A 15,130-nucleotide genomic window follows, 5' to 3' on the forward strand; every position below is an offset into this window, starting at 1 on the left:
CCCCTATGGAAAGATGAGTGTGTGAGGATGTGTATGCACTGTCCCCTAGGAAAGATGAGTGTGTATAAGGATGTGTATGCACTGTTCTCTATGGAAAGATGAGTGTGTATAAGGATGTATATGCACTGTTCTCTATGGAAAGATGAGTGTGTATAAGGATGTGTATGCACTGTCCCCTAAGGAAAGATGAGTGTGTATAAGGATGTGTATGCACTGTTCTCTATGGAAAGATGAGTGTGTATAAGGATGTGTATGCACTGTCCCCTATGGAAAGATGAGTGTGTATAAGGATGTGTATTCGCTGTCCCCTATGGAAAGATGAGTGTGTATAAGGATGTGTATTCGCTGTCCCCTATAGAAAGATTAGTGTGCATAAGGATGTGTATGTCCTGTTCCCTATGGAAAGATGAGTGTGTATAAGGATGTGTACGCACTGTCCCCTATGGAAAGATGAGTGTGTATAAGGATGTGTACGCACTGTCCCCTATGGAAAATGAGTGTGTATAAGGATGTGTATTCGCTGTCCCCTATGGAAAGATTAGTGTGCATAAGGATGTGTATTTCCTGTTCCCTATGGAAAGATGAGTGTGTTTAAGGATTGCATGCGCTGTTCCCTATGGAAAGATTAGTGTGTATAAGGATGTGTATGCGCTGTCCCCTATGGAAAGATTAGTGTGTATAAGGATGTGTATGCACTGTCCCCTAAGGAAAGATGAGTGTGTGAGGATGTGTATGCACTGTTCTCTATGGAAAGATGAGTGTGTGAGGATGTGTATGCACTGTTCTCTATGGAAAGATGAGTGTGTATAAGGATGTGTACGCACTGTCCCCTATGGAAAGATGAGTGTGTGAGGATGTGTATGCGCTGTTCTCTATGGAAAGATGAGTGTGTATAAGGATGTATATGCACTGTTCTCTATGGAAAGATGAGTGTGTATAAGGATGTGTACGCACTGTTCTCTATGGAAAGATGAGTGTGTATAAGGATGTGTACGCACTGTCCCCTATGGAAAGATGAGTGTGTATAAGGATTTGTATGCGCTGTCCCCTATGGAAAGATGAGTGTGTTTAAGGATTGCATGCGCTGTTCCCTATGGAAAGATTAGTGTGTATAAGGATGTGTATGCGCTGTCCCCTATGGAAAGATTAGTGTGTATAAGGATGTGTATGCACTGTCCCCTAAGGAAAGATGAGTGTGTATAAGGATGTATATGCACTGTTCTCTATGGAAAGATGAGTGTGTATAAGGATGTGTATGCACTGTTCTCTATGGAAAGATGAGTGTGTATAAGGATGTGTATGCACTGTTCTCTATGGAAAGATGAGTGTGTATAAGGATGTGTATGCACTGTCCCCTATGGAAAGATGAGTGTGTATAAGGATGTGTATGCACTGTCCCCTATGGAAAGATGAGTGTGTATAAGGATGTGTATGCACTGTCCCCTATGGAAAGATGAGTGTGTATAAGGATGTGTATGCACTGTCCCCTATGGAAAGATAAGTGTGATTTCAACCCCACCTACAGTTGATGTAGTCCCGCCTACAGTATACCACATTCATAATTTTTTTATTGCCACATATAGGCAGTGCACGGTCACATGGTTTACAAGAGGGCACTCAGAATCAGACCCTATGCTCTTAATTATAGACCATAGGGGTCTCCCTGTCTTAAATGTCCTAGACCCCCCCCCAAGACATAATCCAGCACTACTGGCACTATGACCCAAAGCTGGGTGCGGTGGAATCTGTCCCATATGGTGGCAAAAATGCACTATATTTTAAGTAGAAGAATATCGGACACAACACAAAGCCCTTCGGTGCGGGGTACCTGCCGGCAGCTGCAAGGAATATTGATATTGCCTGAAGAATCTCCTTTACACATGTACCAAACATATATCTAGAGGCAGGTTAAGGAAATTCCAAACCAGGAGCGAAATTGTACAGACAGTGTCTGATCTCCCCTGATGGGAAGAGGCAGAGACCTGGGAGCATGCCAATCTTTATATCTGGGACTGTGCATCTTTCATAAAACATACAATTCATTACTGTCAGAAAGAGAAGTCACACTGTGCCACAGAGGTGTGCCAGAGGTGTGCCGCAGAGGTGTGCCAGAGGCCCTCGCTGCAATGGCCACGCTGTCATGCCTTAAACAAACCTAACACATTTACATTTGTGTAATAGACACTATAAAATCCAAGCAGCAACACTTTAAAGCTGACCCCAGAATGTGCCGACAGCCGCCTTAGTTTGCCTCATTTTCCAGCACAGCCTTGATGTAATTACTGTATAATACACACTAAGATCAGCCAGCGCCGTAGCAGATGGTGCAGGTGGAGGACCGAGGTGACCCAGCATATGCCGAGTCTCTTTATTGGTAAGGTATATATTATAGGATGCTGTTTCATGTGAATCCTGATGTAATGTGTCTATGTGAGAGACTACAGCACTATAGGGGCTGGGGAAGGGCAGCTCAGTATACAAGTGGTGGAAATACAAAAAACAATGTTGGAAAATTAGAATGGGAATGACTGCACCACCAATGGTAACTAAGAAAGATAATGAAGGGACCCTGATTATTCCACAAGTTGTGTGCTGCACATAGATAATTAAGGGGGCTACTTACTAAGCCTTAGATGGAGATAAAGTGAACGGAGATAAAGTACCAACCAACCAGCTCCTAACTGTAATTTTTCAAACACAGCCTATGACATGACAGTTAGGAGCTGATTGGCTAGTACTTTATCTCCGTTCACTTTATCTTCATCTAAGGCTTAGTAAATAGACCCCTAAATCCTTAGTGAACGCGGTAGAGATAATGGTTAATAGCTGTGCCAGCCAGTGTTAGCTTTAATTTTAGCGCCGAAGCAACATGGGGTGTGGCCCCGCCCCCACTTCACAGTGTCGAGATTAAATGCATTGTGAAGCAGGGGGCGGGGCCACGATTAAGCGCGAATCACGTCACCCCCTCTGCTGCGGGGGTGTATGTATGGGGACGCGGGGGGGTCTGGGGTGATGCAGGGGGGATAGAAGGGGGTGGCAGCGGCTGGGAGATTTGCCTACTTTTTCGGGAGACTCCCGTCCCTGCGATGTGCTCGGAGTGAAGTGACTCTTCTCTTTCAGGACTCCTGCACATGTGAGGACTACTGACCACGGATGTGCGGAGGTCATTGCCGGAGAGGAACCCTGGTAATTTTTACGAAATGTAGCCCATAGGTTACAACAGGCTAACGCCATTGTAAGATGGCGTAAGCAGCGGGAACCAGACACCGAAATGCTTTGCATTCTGGAGCTTCGTAAATCTGACTGATGGCATCATCCCCCATAGGGAACTGCCGTTCTCAGAAATGGAGATATCTGCTGTGGACACTCGATAGTATATATTGGGGTATACATACTGTTTGTGGGTATTCTGCAAATATTATTTAATACATAGGCCCCTATAACATCATGTAAAGTCCAAGGATACGAGAGCCTCAGCCAAGTGGTTAGCCGAGCCAAGAACAAACTGCCGCCCTGCGAGAATTCCTGCTCCAGCTCCGGACCCATCTTTCCCTGGTTGAAAGCGATAAAGTTACTCAGTATCCGGCAGCGACTGGCCTTGTTCCCGTTGTCCCACTCTTTAAAGAAAGCCATGAGCCGACTGATAGCTTCTTGTTCCTTAACAGAGCACATGATACTCAGAGGTCCCTATGGCTCTGTGGAAGAGAGAAATTAGTTTCATTGAGTAATGACAGAGGAGGTTCTGAGACACGAGTCAGTTACTACCCCAGTGCCTTCTCATGCCACTTTCCTTTCACTGCGTTCCAAATTATAGCCACGCAGGATCAGAGGAAAGATTACTAACAACTTTTGTGACACAAATTCCAAATCTGCAGACTATAAACCCATCTATGGAAGTTGTGATATCATGAAAATCGCCATCTTAGGGAGCTTTGGTACAACCGATGAACCTAACATTTTATTGCTAATAGGGTGGGTCCTTTAAATTGTAAGATTGGCAGCACAAAAGAAGGACCCCCTGCCCCAAATTACAATATCCTTCAAAGTACAGTTATGGGATGAAACCTTGCAGGACTATGGTGTCATATGATATCACATTTAGGTATCAGGTGGCAGGGAGCGGACCTCTAGGTGTGCTGGGCCTTGTAGTTACTCCCTGTCTATGTGTGCATCATAATTATTACTTATTAATATCATTATTAGTATATTTAATATTATATAGTAACATTCATTATTACTAGAATATTTTCATTACATATATTATTATTTAGTAAAATTCAGTTATCAGGCTATGATTCTTATTATTATAACACATTGTTCGTATATTATTCTTTTATAGTAAAGTTCACTATTATTAGAATATTATTATTGTCCTCAGTATATTAAAGCTCGGGGGATCCCAATACAGGACATCAAAGAGCCTCACAGGGCTCAGCACAGCCATTCCTTCCTTGTCCCAAACCTCAGGGGTCACAGTGAACCCACAAATACACCTCAGATAGAGTTAGGAAGACCCCCAATACACTCACCCGCCGGTGCTCTGTCACTGTAACTCATCATAAGTATCTGACAACCAATCACACCAGCGCATGGCACCGAGCGGCCAATCAGAGCTCTCAGCGGCGGGTAAGGGGCGGGATAGCCGGGTGAAATCGCGGGCACGATGCTAAGCAACGGTAACTACAGACTCAGTAGTTGCCGGGGTACATGGTCCACTGAGGTGGGCGTGTCGGCATCACCTGATCTCCTCCCGAGCCGCTGATTGGAAGTCAGACAGGCAGAGGGAGAAGTTCCGGCGGGTGTGGGGATTCCATGCCGTTGGTCCCGGGGTCAGAGGATCGGAGAATGGGGGACTCAGACCTGGATTACACCATTGTCCTGCCAGAGTCGACCCTGCAAGGTGAGTGATGCAATACAACACGGGCTACTGCAGTCATCTATTATAGTGTTATACAGCTATGAAGCGGCTGGCGGACTACAAGTTACAACATGACATAACAGATAAAAGAATTAGGCGCACCTGTCGCATGAAATACGTCCCAGCATGCCCTACTAGCCAGAGACATGAGGTAGATGCTCCTGTAAGATGGACTACAAGTCCCAGCATGCCCTACTAGCCAGAGACATGAGGTAGGTGCTCCTGTAAGATGGACTACAAGTCCCAGCATGCCCTACTAGCTAGAGGCATGAGGTAGATGCCCTTGTTATAATGACTACAAGTCCCAGCATGTCATACCAGCCAGAGGCATGAGGCCGATGCCCGTTATAATGACTACAAGTCCCAGCATGTCCTACCAGCCAGAGGCATGAGGTCGGTGCTCCATTGACTACAAGTCCCAGCAAGTTGTGCCAGCAGGAGGCCATTGGTTGGTCAGTCAGTAATTTACCGTCAGTGGCACAAAACCATCTACAGTGAACCATTGGATCTCTGCCATCAATGGTAAAAAATTCAACCATGGTCGATGGCCATAGTCTGTGGTAGGGATGGACATCAGAGGCCCACCATCAAATGATGGCTGGGCTTCCACAATCAAAACTCTCGATGCGATGGTAGTAGTAACCATTGCATCAAAAGTATTAGATAAAAAAGTCTATTCAATTAATAACGCATGCGCAATAGCCCTATTTCAGGCCTGACAGGAGGTGGGATAGGGGGTGGGGCAAGATGCTCGATACTGAGAGCAGCTCTCGGCGTTAAAAAAACCCCAAACCATTGCAATACCATCGAATCATTACCATTCGATGGCGGAAAACATTGGAATGCTGCCATCGAAAGGTAAAACCACTACCATCACAATAAAAACATTGATAGGCAGGAACCCTCGACCATCGAAGTCCTCTGTAGACATGTATCCTCTCGAGCTGCGGTGACTGTGCAGGAGGTGGGGGCCCCACGTTCTGAACCCCCAGCACTTCCTACCAGCCAAAGCAATGATTAAGTGCCTTTATCAGATGAACTGCAAGTCTCAGCATGTCCTACTAGTCACAGACACAAAGCAGAATGGGGCTGGATAACAACTTTTAGCCTAGCAAACAAGGTTTTTCTACAAGCGCATAGTAAAAGAGAAATGTGGTTGTGGTTTAAAGTTATTTCACAGAGCTATAATCAGTTACACCTACCAGCCCCGTTTTACAATGCAGAGACTGTTCTAGTGACCTTTGTACAATCCAGAGAGCGTAGTCTAGTCTCCTCTTTATAGATATTGCAATTGAATGATATTTAGGGCCGTATTCAATTAGCCACAAAAAGCCGAAATCTGCAAAAAAGTTTTGCCTATCGTCGCTTTTCGCCTGTTTGTGTCTTATCTCCAAATTCAATTCCAGGACCAATTCGCCTTAGCGGAAACTCAATGCACTGAAATAGGCAGAAAAGTTTCTCCAATGAATGTCAGGCGGAAAAAAAAGTGCAAAATCTCTATTTTGGGGTGCAAATGTGGGGAATTGATTTAGAACCCTTTGAACCGCCCCCCCCCCCCCCCCCCCCCAAAGGACAAATCAGCCAAAGAAATAAAAAAAAATCACCTTAGAACACCCCTCGAAAGAAAAAACATGTAATTTTTGGGGCGACAAGGATAAAAAGTTGCGAAACAGGTTTTTTGGGGGGGCTGTATGGATGGGCCAGGTGTTTTTAGGATTGCACTACTTTTACAAATATGCTCCTAGAAAGCTTTTAACACAACTTAAGGACACAAAGTACGTTTATCAGGGCTAATAGTATACATCTGTAATGACTTCCAGTGTCAGTGCGTCTTATTTTGGGGTACAGACTGATTCCCCCAATCTATTCAGTACTTTCCACCTGTTATGCATCCGCCTATTTGCATTTTCGCCTGTTCTGCAGTTGAGTACGGCGAATCGTGCATGCTGTGGATTCGCTTCTCAAACAGGCGAATGCGGAAGAAAGTACAATAGTTTCCAACTTTTTGCGTCTAATTGAATACGGGCTTTAATCGGAACCATCAGTGGATTGGTGCTGATGGTTAATCCTGTGATGGTGAGGAGCCAGTGCTTCCTCACCATCGCTAGATGTTTAACGATGTTCTTCTGATGTATATGGGGGGCTAGAGCAGGTATGCCTTCTTGTTTGATTGGCTCCAGTGGATGGCGGATACTGTGCTGATACCTCCAGTTGACAGAGGGCCTGATTCAGAGATGTACGCTAACCCGATGGTATAAAGATGCGAGTGCCTATTGCTTTTTACCCCTCAGCCTAGAATAGCTGATAACGTAAATACGGTGTCGAAAATCTCTGGTTCTGTTATGGTAGAGAAACTTTTTTTTTTAAAATGTCACAAGATACCTCCATTCCCAGGACATGTATTGTATGGGTAATAGCCCTTTAACTGACCTCATTTTATTGTTCCTACAGATTCCCAGTGGGACCAGCAGCGGGAGCCAGTGGTGATCCTGTTAGGGTGGGCAGGGTGTAAGGACCAGTACCTGGCCAAATATAGCTCAGTCTACCATAATGAAGTAAGTAGTGGCTGGGAGGACATGTCAGTGCTGCACCAGGTCACTTCAGATCCACCTTCACCCCAAACATTCATGGTGTCATGACTTCATATACGCTACAGAGAGGAGGATGGCAGCAGGCAACTGGGCGCCTTTCAGAGCAGCCCACAAGATAGACATGGTAACCCCGCTGCCAGCTGAGCCCCTATGCCCTGGCCAGCGGCTCCAGTTACACCGCCCTCACTCCGGCCCTGTGACGTATATACAGTGGTGTCACGGGGGAGCGGTTCGCACCCAGGTGTCACTCGCCGAGCGGTGACACCAAGGAGCAGACTCCCCCTCACTGACAGGAGCCGGGTTCTGCACTGTGCTCCTGTCACTGAGGGAGCCAGCCGGCACTCTACACAGGGACCTCCTGCACCCCCCTCCCAAGTAATATGCACAGGGGTTCGGGCTGAGTGGCCACGCCCCCTGTTCGGCGGCGCGCGCACATTCTCCCTCCCCGCACCGGGTGACACTGTGTGGAGGGACGTCACTGCATATATATCTACTTGTTTCTCAAGTGATCAGACCCCTTTTGTATTCCAAAAATAAAATTTATGTTTTAATTTTGATTTGTAATGTCTTCAGGACGGGATGGGTATGGGATGCCGGCGGGCAAAATCCTGATGCTGACATCCCGACAGGGTTAGGATACCAACACCTGTCGGTAGGTATCGTAACCCTCCCCCTCTCCCTACCCCTCCCTCCCAGGTGCCTGAACCTAACCTTCCCCCCTAGTGTCTAAACTTAACCTCCTCCTCGCACCCTGAACCTAGCCCTCCCGCTTAGTGCCTAACCCCCCCCAATCCCGCTACTTATGCCAGCGCCAGGATTCTGACAGGTGTCGGGATTCCGGTGCCGGTATGCTAAGCGTCGGCATCCCCTGTGTCGGGATATTGAACGTATCCTCTCCGGGAAATGTCAGGTTCTACAGATAGATGATAATATTCAGAATTTACTCATTTAGGATTAGGTGACTCCTCCCTGACTAATGTTTGTATTCCTGGCTTTTCGGTCTTTTGGGGAGTTTTACGACCCCTGAGATATAATGAGAATACACTAACGTGATCCGAGAATAGGCAGCATCCCAAACCGCTGTGATGGATGTGACTTGTACCAGGAAATCTAATGATCTTCCTGAGCGAAACCTATGACACATTACAAATGTATAAAGATATATTGCATAATGGAAATTGCCAAAAGTCCTCATTCAGAAGGAATTTGCTAAAATCAAGTTGTTCGAACAAAGGACCCGATTCAGACCCGCTCGCTAGATGCGTATGCAAATTTGGGAAAGCAGGCGCTTGCAAGGCATTAGCACGTCCACTATGTCTTGGCGTGCGATCGCTTTGTGTATGCAGACGCCCACCAGCCTGTCTTAAGACGCCCACTTGCGCGGGTCATCTCCAGGAAGTGTATGCAACCATCGGTACATCGGGTTACCATCGGATGCGATCACAGCGCTTGAGGTTGACCATACCCTACCGCAAGCTCTGCGAGTGCTTCAGTGTAAATACAACTAGGTGACGTGTACAATGACGCTGCCTCTTAATTATGCACACCACTGAAATGGCGTTAAGACGCTCAGGCTCGCCTGCGTTCTCACCTCCACTCCCCCGTTTTTAATGGCCAGCCCGTTACCACTTACAAACGGCTTCCCCTGTCACTCACTCTGCTGGGCTATCTATGCGCAGCAAGCGAACGCTTCATGATCTCTCGCAGTGGTTTGCGCATGCGCATTGCGATGTATGCGCACAATGCGAACCATCTGCAGCTACGAGCGAACGCATCTTAGCGAGCGGGTCTGAATCGAGTCCAAAGCTCAAATTATACTACGATCTTCAGACACTGTCTCATTATAAACCAAACGATTTATTTGAACTGAGACCAGATGATCACAGCCCAGAATAAATGTTACTCTATAATTTCCCACATTAAAACACCCTTTTCACAGCACTACCTTGTGAATAAAGCAGCATTAACCAGTAGGAGTTGGTATGAATTACCGCCGGACGCGCGTCCGGCTGTTCAAATCCAGACAGCGGCTGCCCGACATGGGTGAAAATCCTGATCGTCCCCAGGTAAGTATTTACTAACCTAACCTCCCCACCCTAACCCTCCTTAGGGGTGCCTAACCCTAACCTTCCCCCCCAGATGCCTAAACCTAAGTCCCCCGGGGGTGCCTAACCCTAACCTTCCCACCAGGTGCCTAACTCTAATCCCCCCTCTAAGTGCCTAAACCTAAATCCCCCCCGGGGGTGCCTAACCCTAACCCTCCCTCCCCCTAGCCTAACCCTAACCTCCCGGGGGGGTGCCTAACCCTAAGTCCCCCCTGGGAGCCCTAAACCTAAATCCGCGGCTGTCCGCAGCGGCGCCCGGCATCACTTTGATCGGGATGTCGGTCTCCCGACGTCGGTAAAATGACAGGCGTCTAAATTTAGACGCCTGTCATTTAACCCTCGCCGGGACAAAGCAGTCGGGAAGCCGGCTGGCGGGACTGCATCCGCCGGCTTCCCGACTGCATACCAACCAGTATAACCCCTTTTTGTAATTACCCCTCACAATGTGCTTAATCCTGTGATTATTAAAGTTATCCATAAGGAAACATTACATAACTTATTTCACATGACTTGTTCCTGTATCCCAGTATTTCTACTGTATTACAAGACTTTAAGGTGGGAATTGGATGTGAATGAGATGAGCCGTTCTGTGTCCGTCCGCAAGTTTTGCCTGACACTCCAAAGGGGTGCTCAGGAAAATCTGTAATGTCAGCGGTACCGTAACTGAACGCTATATGTGCGCAGCATTGCGGCGGTGCTAGGTCAGCACATGACTGATGAGCAAATTCCCACTTTTATTTCATTTTTAAAAAGTCAAAAACAAAAGCAAAGCCAAGACATGGGAGTGCTGCCAGTCACGTATGGTGATTGGTTTTATTAAATGATACCCGTACCCCCCACCTTGGGGGTTGTACAGTATTGTACTCTAATCACCAGGCCCCGCGTGCAGCATTGTGTGACCTCTGCAAATAAATATATATATATGTTATTGTCACCATTCTGATAAATCCTCATTGTTGCAGGGCTGTGTTGTGATCCGATATACCGCTGCCTGGCGGACGGTCTTCTTCGCCGAGTCCTTCGGCCTCAGATCTCTCCGAGACCAAGCACAGAAGCTCCTGGAATTGTTGTTTGACTATGAAATTGAGAAGAACCCCATCATCTTTCACGTCTTCAGCAATGGCGGATTCATGGTGTACCGATACGTAGTGGAGTTGCTGCACTCCAGCCGGAAGCTGAGCAAACTCCAAGTGGTTGGCGCCATTTTTGACAGTGCTCCAGGAAACCGCAATGTCCGCGGCTCGGTACGAGCGCTGAACACAATCCTTGAGCCCAGCACCAATCGGCTGCTGCGCTACCTGGCTCTGGCTGCGTTTGCTGTACTGGTGTTTATTCTCCGAATTGTCCTTTATCCAGTGACAAGATTCCTCCATGAAAATCACTATGATACCATGAAAAAAGACCCTTCTCTCTGGCCACATTTCTATCTCTACTCCCGGGGAGACAGCGTCATCTCCTACTTAGACGTGGAGCGGATGATAGAGATTCGACGGCGCCGGAACCTCCCCACGGAGTGTCTAGATTTCAAGAAATCTGAGCATGTCTCCCATTACCGCCTGTACCCAGACATATACTCCGAGAGCTGCATCTCGTTTCTCAAAGACTGCGTCAACAATGCGTCCAGATCCTCGTTCATGAGCGGGCACCAGTCTTTTTAAATGGCAGCGTGTAGTGTGCAACCATTTAAGAAATTACCTTTAGACCACACGTTGTGCCTGATTGTTGTTATGTATATATAATTTGAGCAGTTGCAGAGCTGGGGCTGTTGTGACTTCCAGCATAAGACAGATGATAATGTGGCCAGAACAGACGAGTTTAGGCTATATGAATTTAGAACAAAGTTTTAAGTGATTGTTTCACGAAGTTTGGCTGGTTTATATATAAATGCACATAAGTAACATCAGAAGTTCAAATGAATGGTCCATGGTTAAAGAAATCATATGCCATAAAGTCATATTGCTAATAACATTCACAAATTTATGTCCCATACATTAACAGTACTCAAGTTAATTGACATTTAATTATATTTGCTGTACAGCTGAGGTGATTTTGTTGTAATAATTTCTCCAACCTAAAAATGTTATACAAAACTCCATTCGTTAGTTAGCGCCATCTATTGGTTGCAATGGAACTACATCATTAGGTACTGTATTAAATGAGCGCCATCTACTGGTTGTGGAATGTTTGAGTCAGGCGTTTTTCAAGATTGTATGAACGCCACCTATTGGTTGTAATGTACTTAGCGAGTGAGAGTGGTATGAGCGCCATCTACTGGTGGTTACATTGTTATCAGCCTCTCGAGATAACATTGTGATCTGGAAGTTCCTGCTGCAAATATTTACTAAAACATTGTAATAAAATACAACACAGAATGCACAGGAAATTTTTATTTCTACACACACTGACTCCAGGTTTAGGCAGGTCTTGGTGTGAGAGGTTTAAATATTGGGTGTTTGTTTTATTCTTATATAATAGGTTACACCTCTAGTTATATAGTGCACATGGCTTTCAGTCCACTGGAATTAGTTTGATTTATTTTTACAGTGTTTGTGTTTCTTCTATTTCACTTCTAGAGCTGTTACACAAAACAGAGCAGACTGTTTAGTGAAAGGGTTAACAATTTTTTTTTAAAACCTATAAAGTTAAAGCCGAGAAATTGCACTTCTGGTATGGACGTGTTTTGGATTTGTTTAATTACAATGAAGAGCTTAAAAAACATATTTTAATAAGCAGTTGTATATTGCTTTTACACTTTCAGTGTGATTTCCCCCACATCAGTACAGCGCCATCTATGGGAATTTGATGCTCATGATGGTTACAGCATGCTTCATGCAATGATGAAATAAGTGTGTTGGGATCATTTATTAAAATGAGTTCACTAGTATGTTTGCACTTATATATTTGCACTTAATTTTTTCCTAACTTAATTATTTTATTAAACAATACTGCAAGTATAACTTGTGTACGCTTGGTATTTAATTGTAATTATTAGTAACTGATCGTCCCACCACAAGGCTAGACTTCATTGTAAAACCTAATCAGTGTAAGTATATCTATTAACCTAATGTTCCCTAAAAGTTATGGGCATCGGCAGTTTCCATATGATTTAAGTCACTTTCCTATTTAACAAAGCCGGAACTCGGGAGATAGCAGCAATATCTTCTACATTAGGTAAACTAGTAAGGATGCAGACCGCAGCTCCTGATTTTTACCAATGGTTAATGCAGTCCGGCCCAATTAATGAAGCTTTTGGAGTTTAGCCCCGTTAGCAATTGCATCTTCAGATGGGGTTACCATGGCAGTCTATGGGCTACGGTATCGGAGTTAAACAATGCGATATGAATTGTTATTTATCGGGAAATAAAGCCTATAATCTCTCCAATTGATTTGGCTGGATGCATGGCATCGCCTACAAGCTTACCGCACTTTTAGCTCTCCATCATAATCTCTGGTTTCTTGCAAGGACGCCCAAATCTTTCAGCTTCTGCGCATTTTCTGCACTTACCGAACCGCCTTCTCTCTCTATACATAGAAAATGTTGGAGATATTTTATTTTCAGAGAAATGGTTGCAGTTTCTATTACCCCAGCTGATCATTTACAGGGAGGCTAATCCTAAAATAAGTGACTGTACGTCACCTACAAGAGACCATTTCTATTTATATTCATCTATATGACTGCGGAAGACATCACAGCGCACAGCAGGCACGAGGTCACTGTGACTTAAATTGCTGATAATAGGGCTCTTCTTCATGATGTGATGACTCTGGCTTGGTATAGAGGATAAATATGGCAACGTGCAGTAAATAACTTCTGGCTGATTTTTGGGATAAAAGCTATGGCTTAATTTCAACCTAATTGTTTATGGCATGTGTGCTCTTTTGTTCAGCTGTAGGAGTTTTGGGTCCCTCCAAGCTTTTACCTAGGGCCCCGAGCTGCTTCCTGTCCTTTTCTTTTCCTGTAGGCGCCTTGGACCCGACCTGCGTATGTATGTAATGTAGGCGATATCACCTATCTTTTTGTTTTCTTTTCCTTGGCGAGTGTTGGACCCAGATCCTTCAGTTGACCACTGAAAAAGTGATCCTCTATACGTGTTGTGCCTTTATATATCCCAATTGCCCATTCTGCTAGCACCACTCTGGGCTTTAAGTGAGTCCCCAGCTCTCCTTGCCCCAGAAAGAGTGTGTTACTAGGGCTAAAGAGCTGTCTGTATACAGTAGATTGTTGTCCATTATACAGCATTTTATGGAACCACGGATCCTTGGTCATGCTTATTGACCCTCTAAAAATTACCCGTTCAGGTACGAAATGCCCTGCAATAAGGACAGCCATTGGTGGGTCAACCATCAGTGGTCACCATCGGTTGTATCATTTGTGGATAACCTTGATGGTTTTGTCTACTAATGGCCATCCCTGCTCCATTACTCACCAGGCAGTAGGCTAAACTGTGGTGGGGATGGGCATTCAGGGGTCGCATTGGGGGCGGAGCTGTACTCCATGTTCTGGCGCCAAAGAAAACCATTGCAGGGCTCTGAGCCATCGTTGGCGGAGAAACAGTGTACCTCTGCCATCGATGTCCAAAGTATTGTCCAACAGAGGTTAACTATGAATAGTCGACGGCCATCACTACCCTGCAATCCTAAATTAAGTGGGAAGTCCAGGAGCAGGGCATTTTGTACTTGGTGGAAGTGATCATATTGGAAGGTCTGGCTTAGAACAAGCATCAATACCAGCCTGTCCAATAGGTGGCGCTGCAGTATGGGTGCAATCCTAATAAAATGGTATTGTCAATAATACTCTGCCCAGGATATAATTATTATAAAGTAACTCATCAGCACTATAAGAATTCCCATTTGTACAGGCGGCGATTCTCGTCATTAATTTTAATGTCAGTTGATGAAATAACCTTATTCTAATATTTAATTTTGACCCATGGGACTGCTAGATTTTGGCAGAGAGCGGATAGCTGGAGATGCTGTCTAATGGAACCCGGGTCACATAGCTAAAGCTGGTACATTAAATTTAATGACATAGACTTGTTTTAATAAGGAAGAAAAAGGACAAAATCGTTTTAGACATCTTTACTGGTGCCCAAACTAGCTCCTAACCTGGCAGGAGGATCTATTGGTCTGATCGGGTTAAATACAGCTGGTCTGACATGGGAAGGAGAGCAATCAGTAGCTGGATGGTTTAGGGCATTATATTTTTATATTCATGTAGTATTTTAGATATTTGCATTCATTGTGGTAAGGGTGAGGTCAATAAGCACAAGTAGCAGCCTGTGTATGACCAATAGGGGGCAGCACAGAACACTGATAAATAAGCAAAGTACCCGGCATATGCTATACGTTTGCTGTTTCTCCGGCTTATGGGGAGTTTCAGTAGGCGGTTTGTGTTGGTGTTGGTTGAGTGCCTAATTGGATGGGAATTAGCGCCCTCAATCGGTTGAAGAGCTAAATTTACAGCACATCACAAGTCATAGTAATATGAAAGTCGGGCCTCTGTGTAGTTGGATATT

At 45.3% G+C, this 15,130-nt stretch overlaps 2 protein-coding genes across 2 annotated transcripts in view; one reads left to right on the forward strand and one right to left on the reverse strand.

The window, feature by feature from the left end:
- The window catches only part of ARMH1 (armadillo like helical domain containing 1), a 484,180-nt gene extending 479,611 nt beyond the window's left edge, over positions 1-4,569 (reverse strand). Inside the window, exons 1-3 of the mRNA XM_088460665.1 lie at positions 4,530-4,569; positions 3,467-3,695; positions 1,829-1,897 (exon numbers count right to left, since the gene is read on the reverse strand). Coding sequence (XP_088316791.1) covers positions 1,829-1,897; positions 3,467-3,672 — 275 coding nt within the window. The 5' untranslated portion in view covers positions 3,673-3,695; positions 4,530-4,569. The remainder of the gene's footprint in view (positions 1-1,828; positions 1,898-3,466; positions 3,696-4,529) is intronic.
- A 154-nt stretch (positions 4,570-4,723) lies between these two features.
- TMEM53 (transmembrane protein 53) lies at positions 4,724-12,649 on the forward strand. The gene is made up of 3 exons (XM_088460661.1): positions 4,724-4,900; positions 7,370-7,473; positions 10,577-12,649. The coding sequence occupies exons 1-3, from the start codon at positions 4,813-4,815 to the stop codon at positions 11,270-11,272; spliced, it is 888 nt and encodes a 295-aa protein (XP_088316787.1). The 5' UTR covers positions 4,724-4,812; the 3' UTR covers positions 11,273-12,649.
- Positions 12,650-15,130: the final 2,481 nt, after the last annotated feature.

The sequence above is a fragment of the Taudactylus pleione genome, unplaced genomic scaffold (genome assembly GCF_031769625.1).
Source record: "Taudactylus pleione unplaced genomic scaffold, aTauple2 ptg000969l, whole genome shotgun sequence".
NCBI lineage: Eukaryota > Metazoa > Chordata > Amphibia > Anura > Myobatrachidae > Taudactylus > Taudactylus pleione.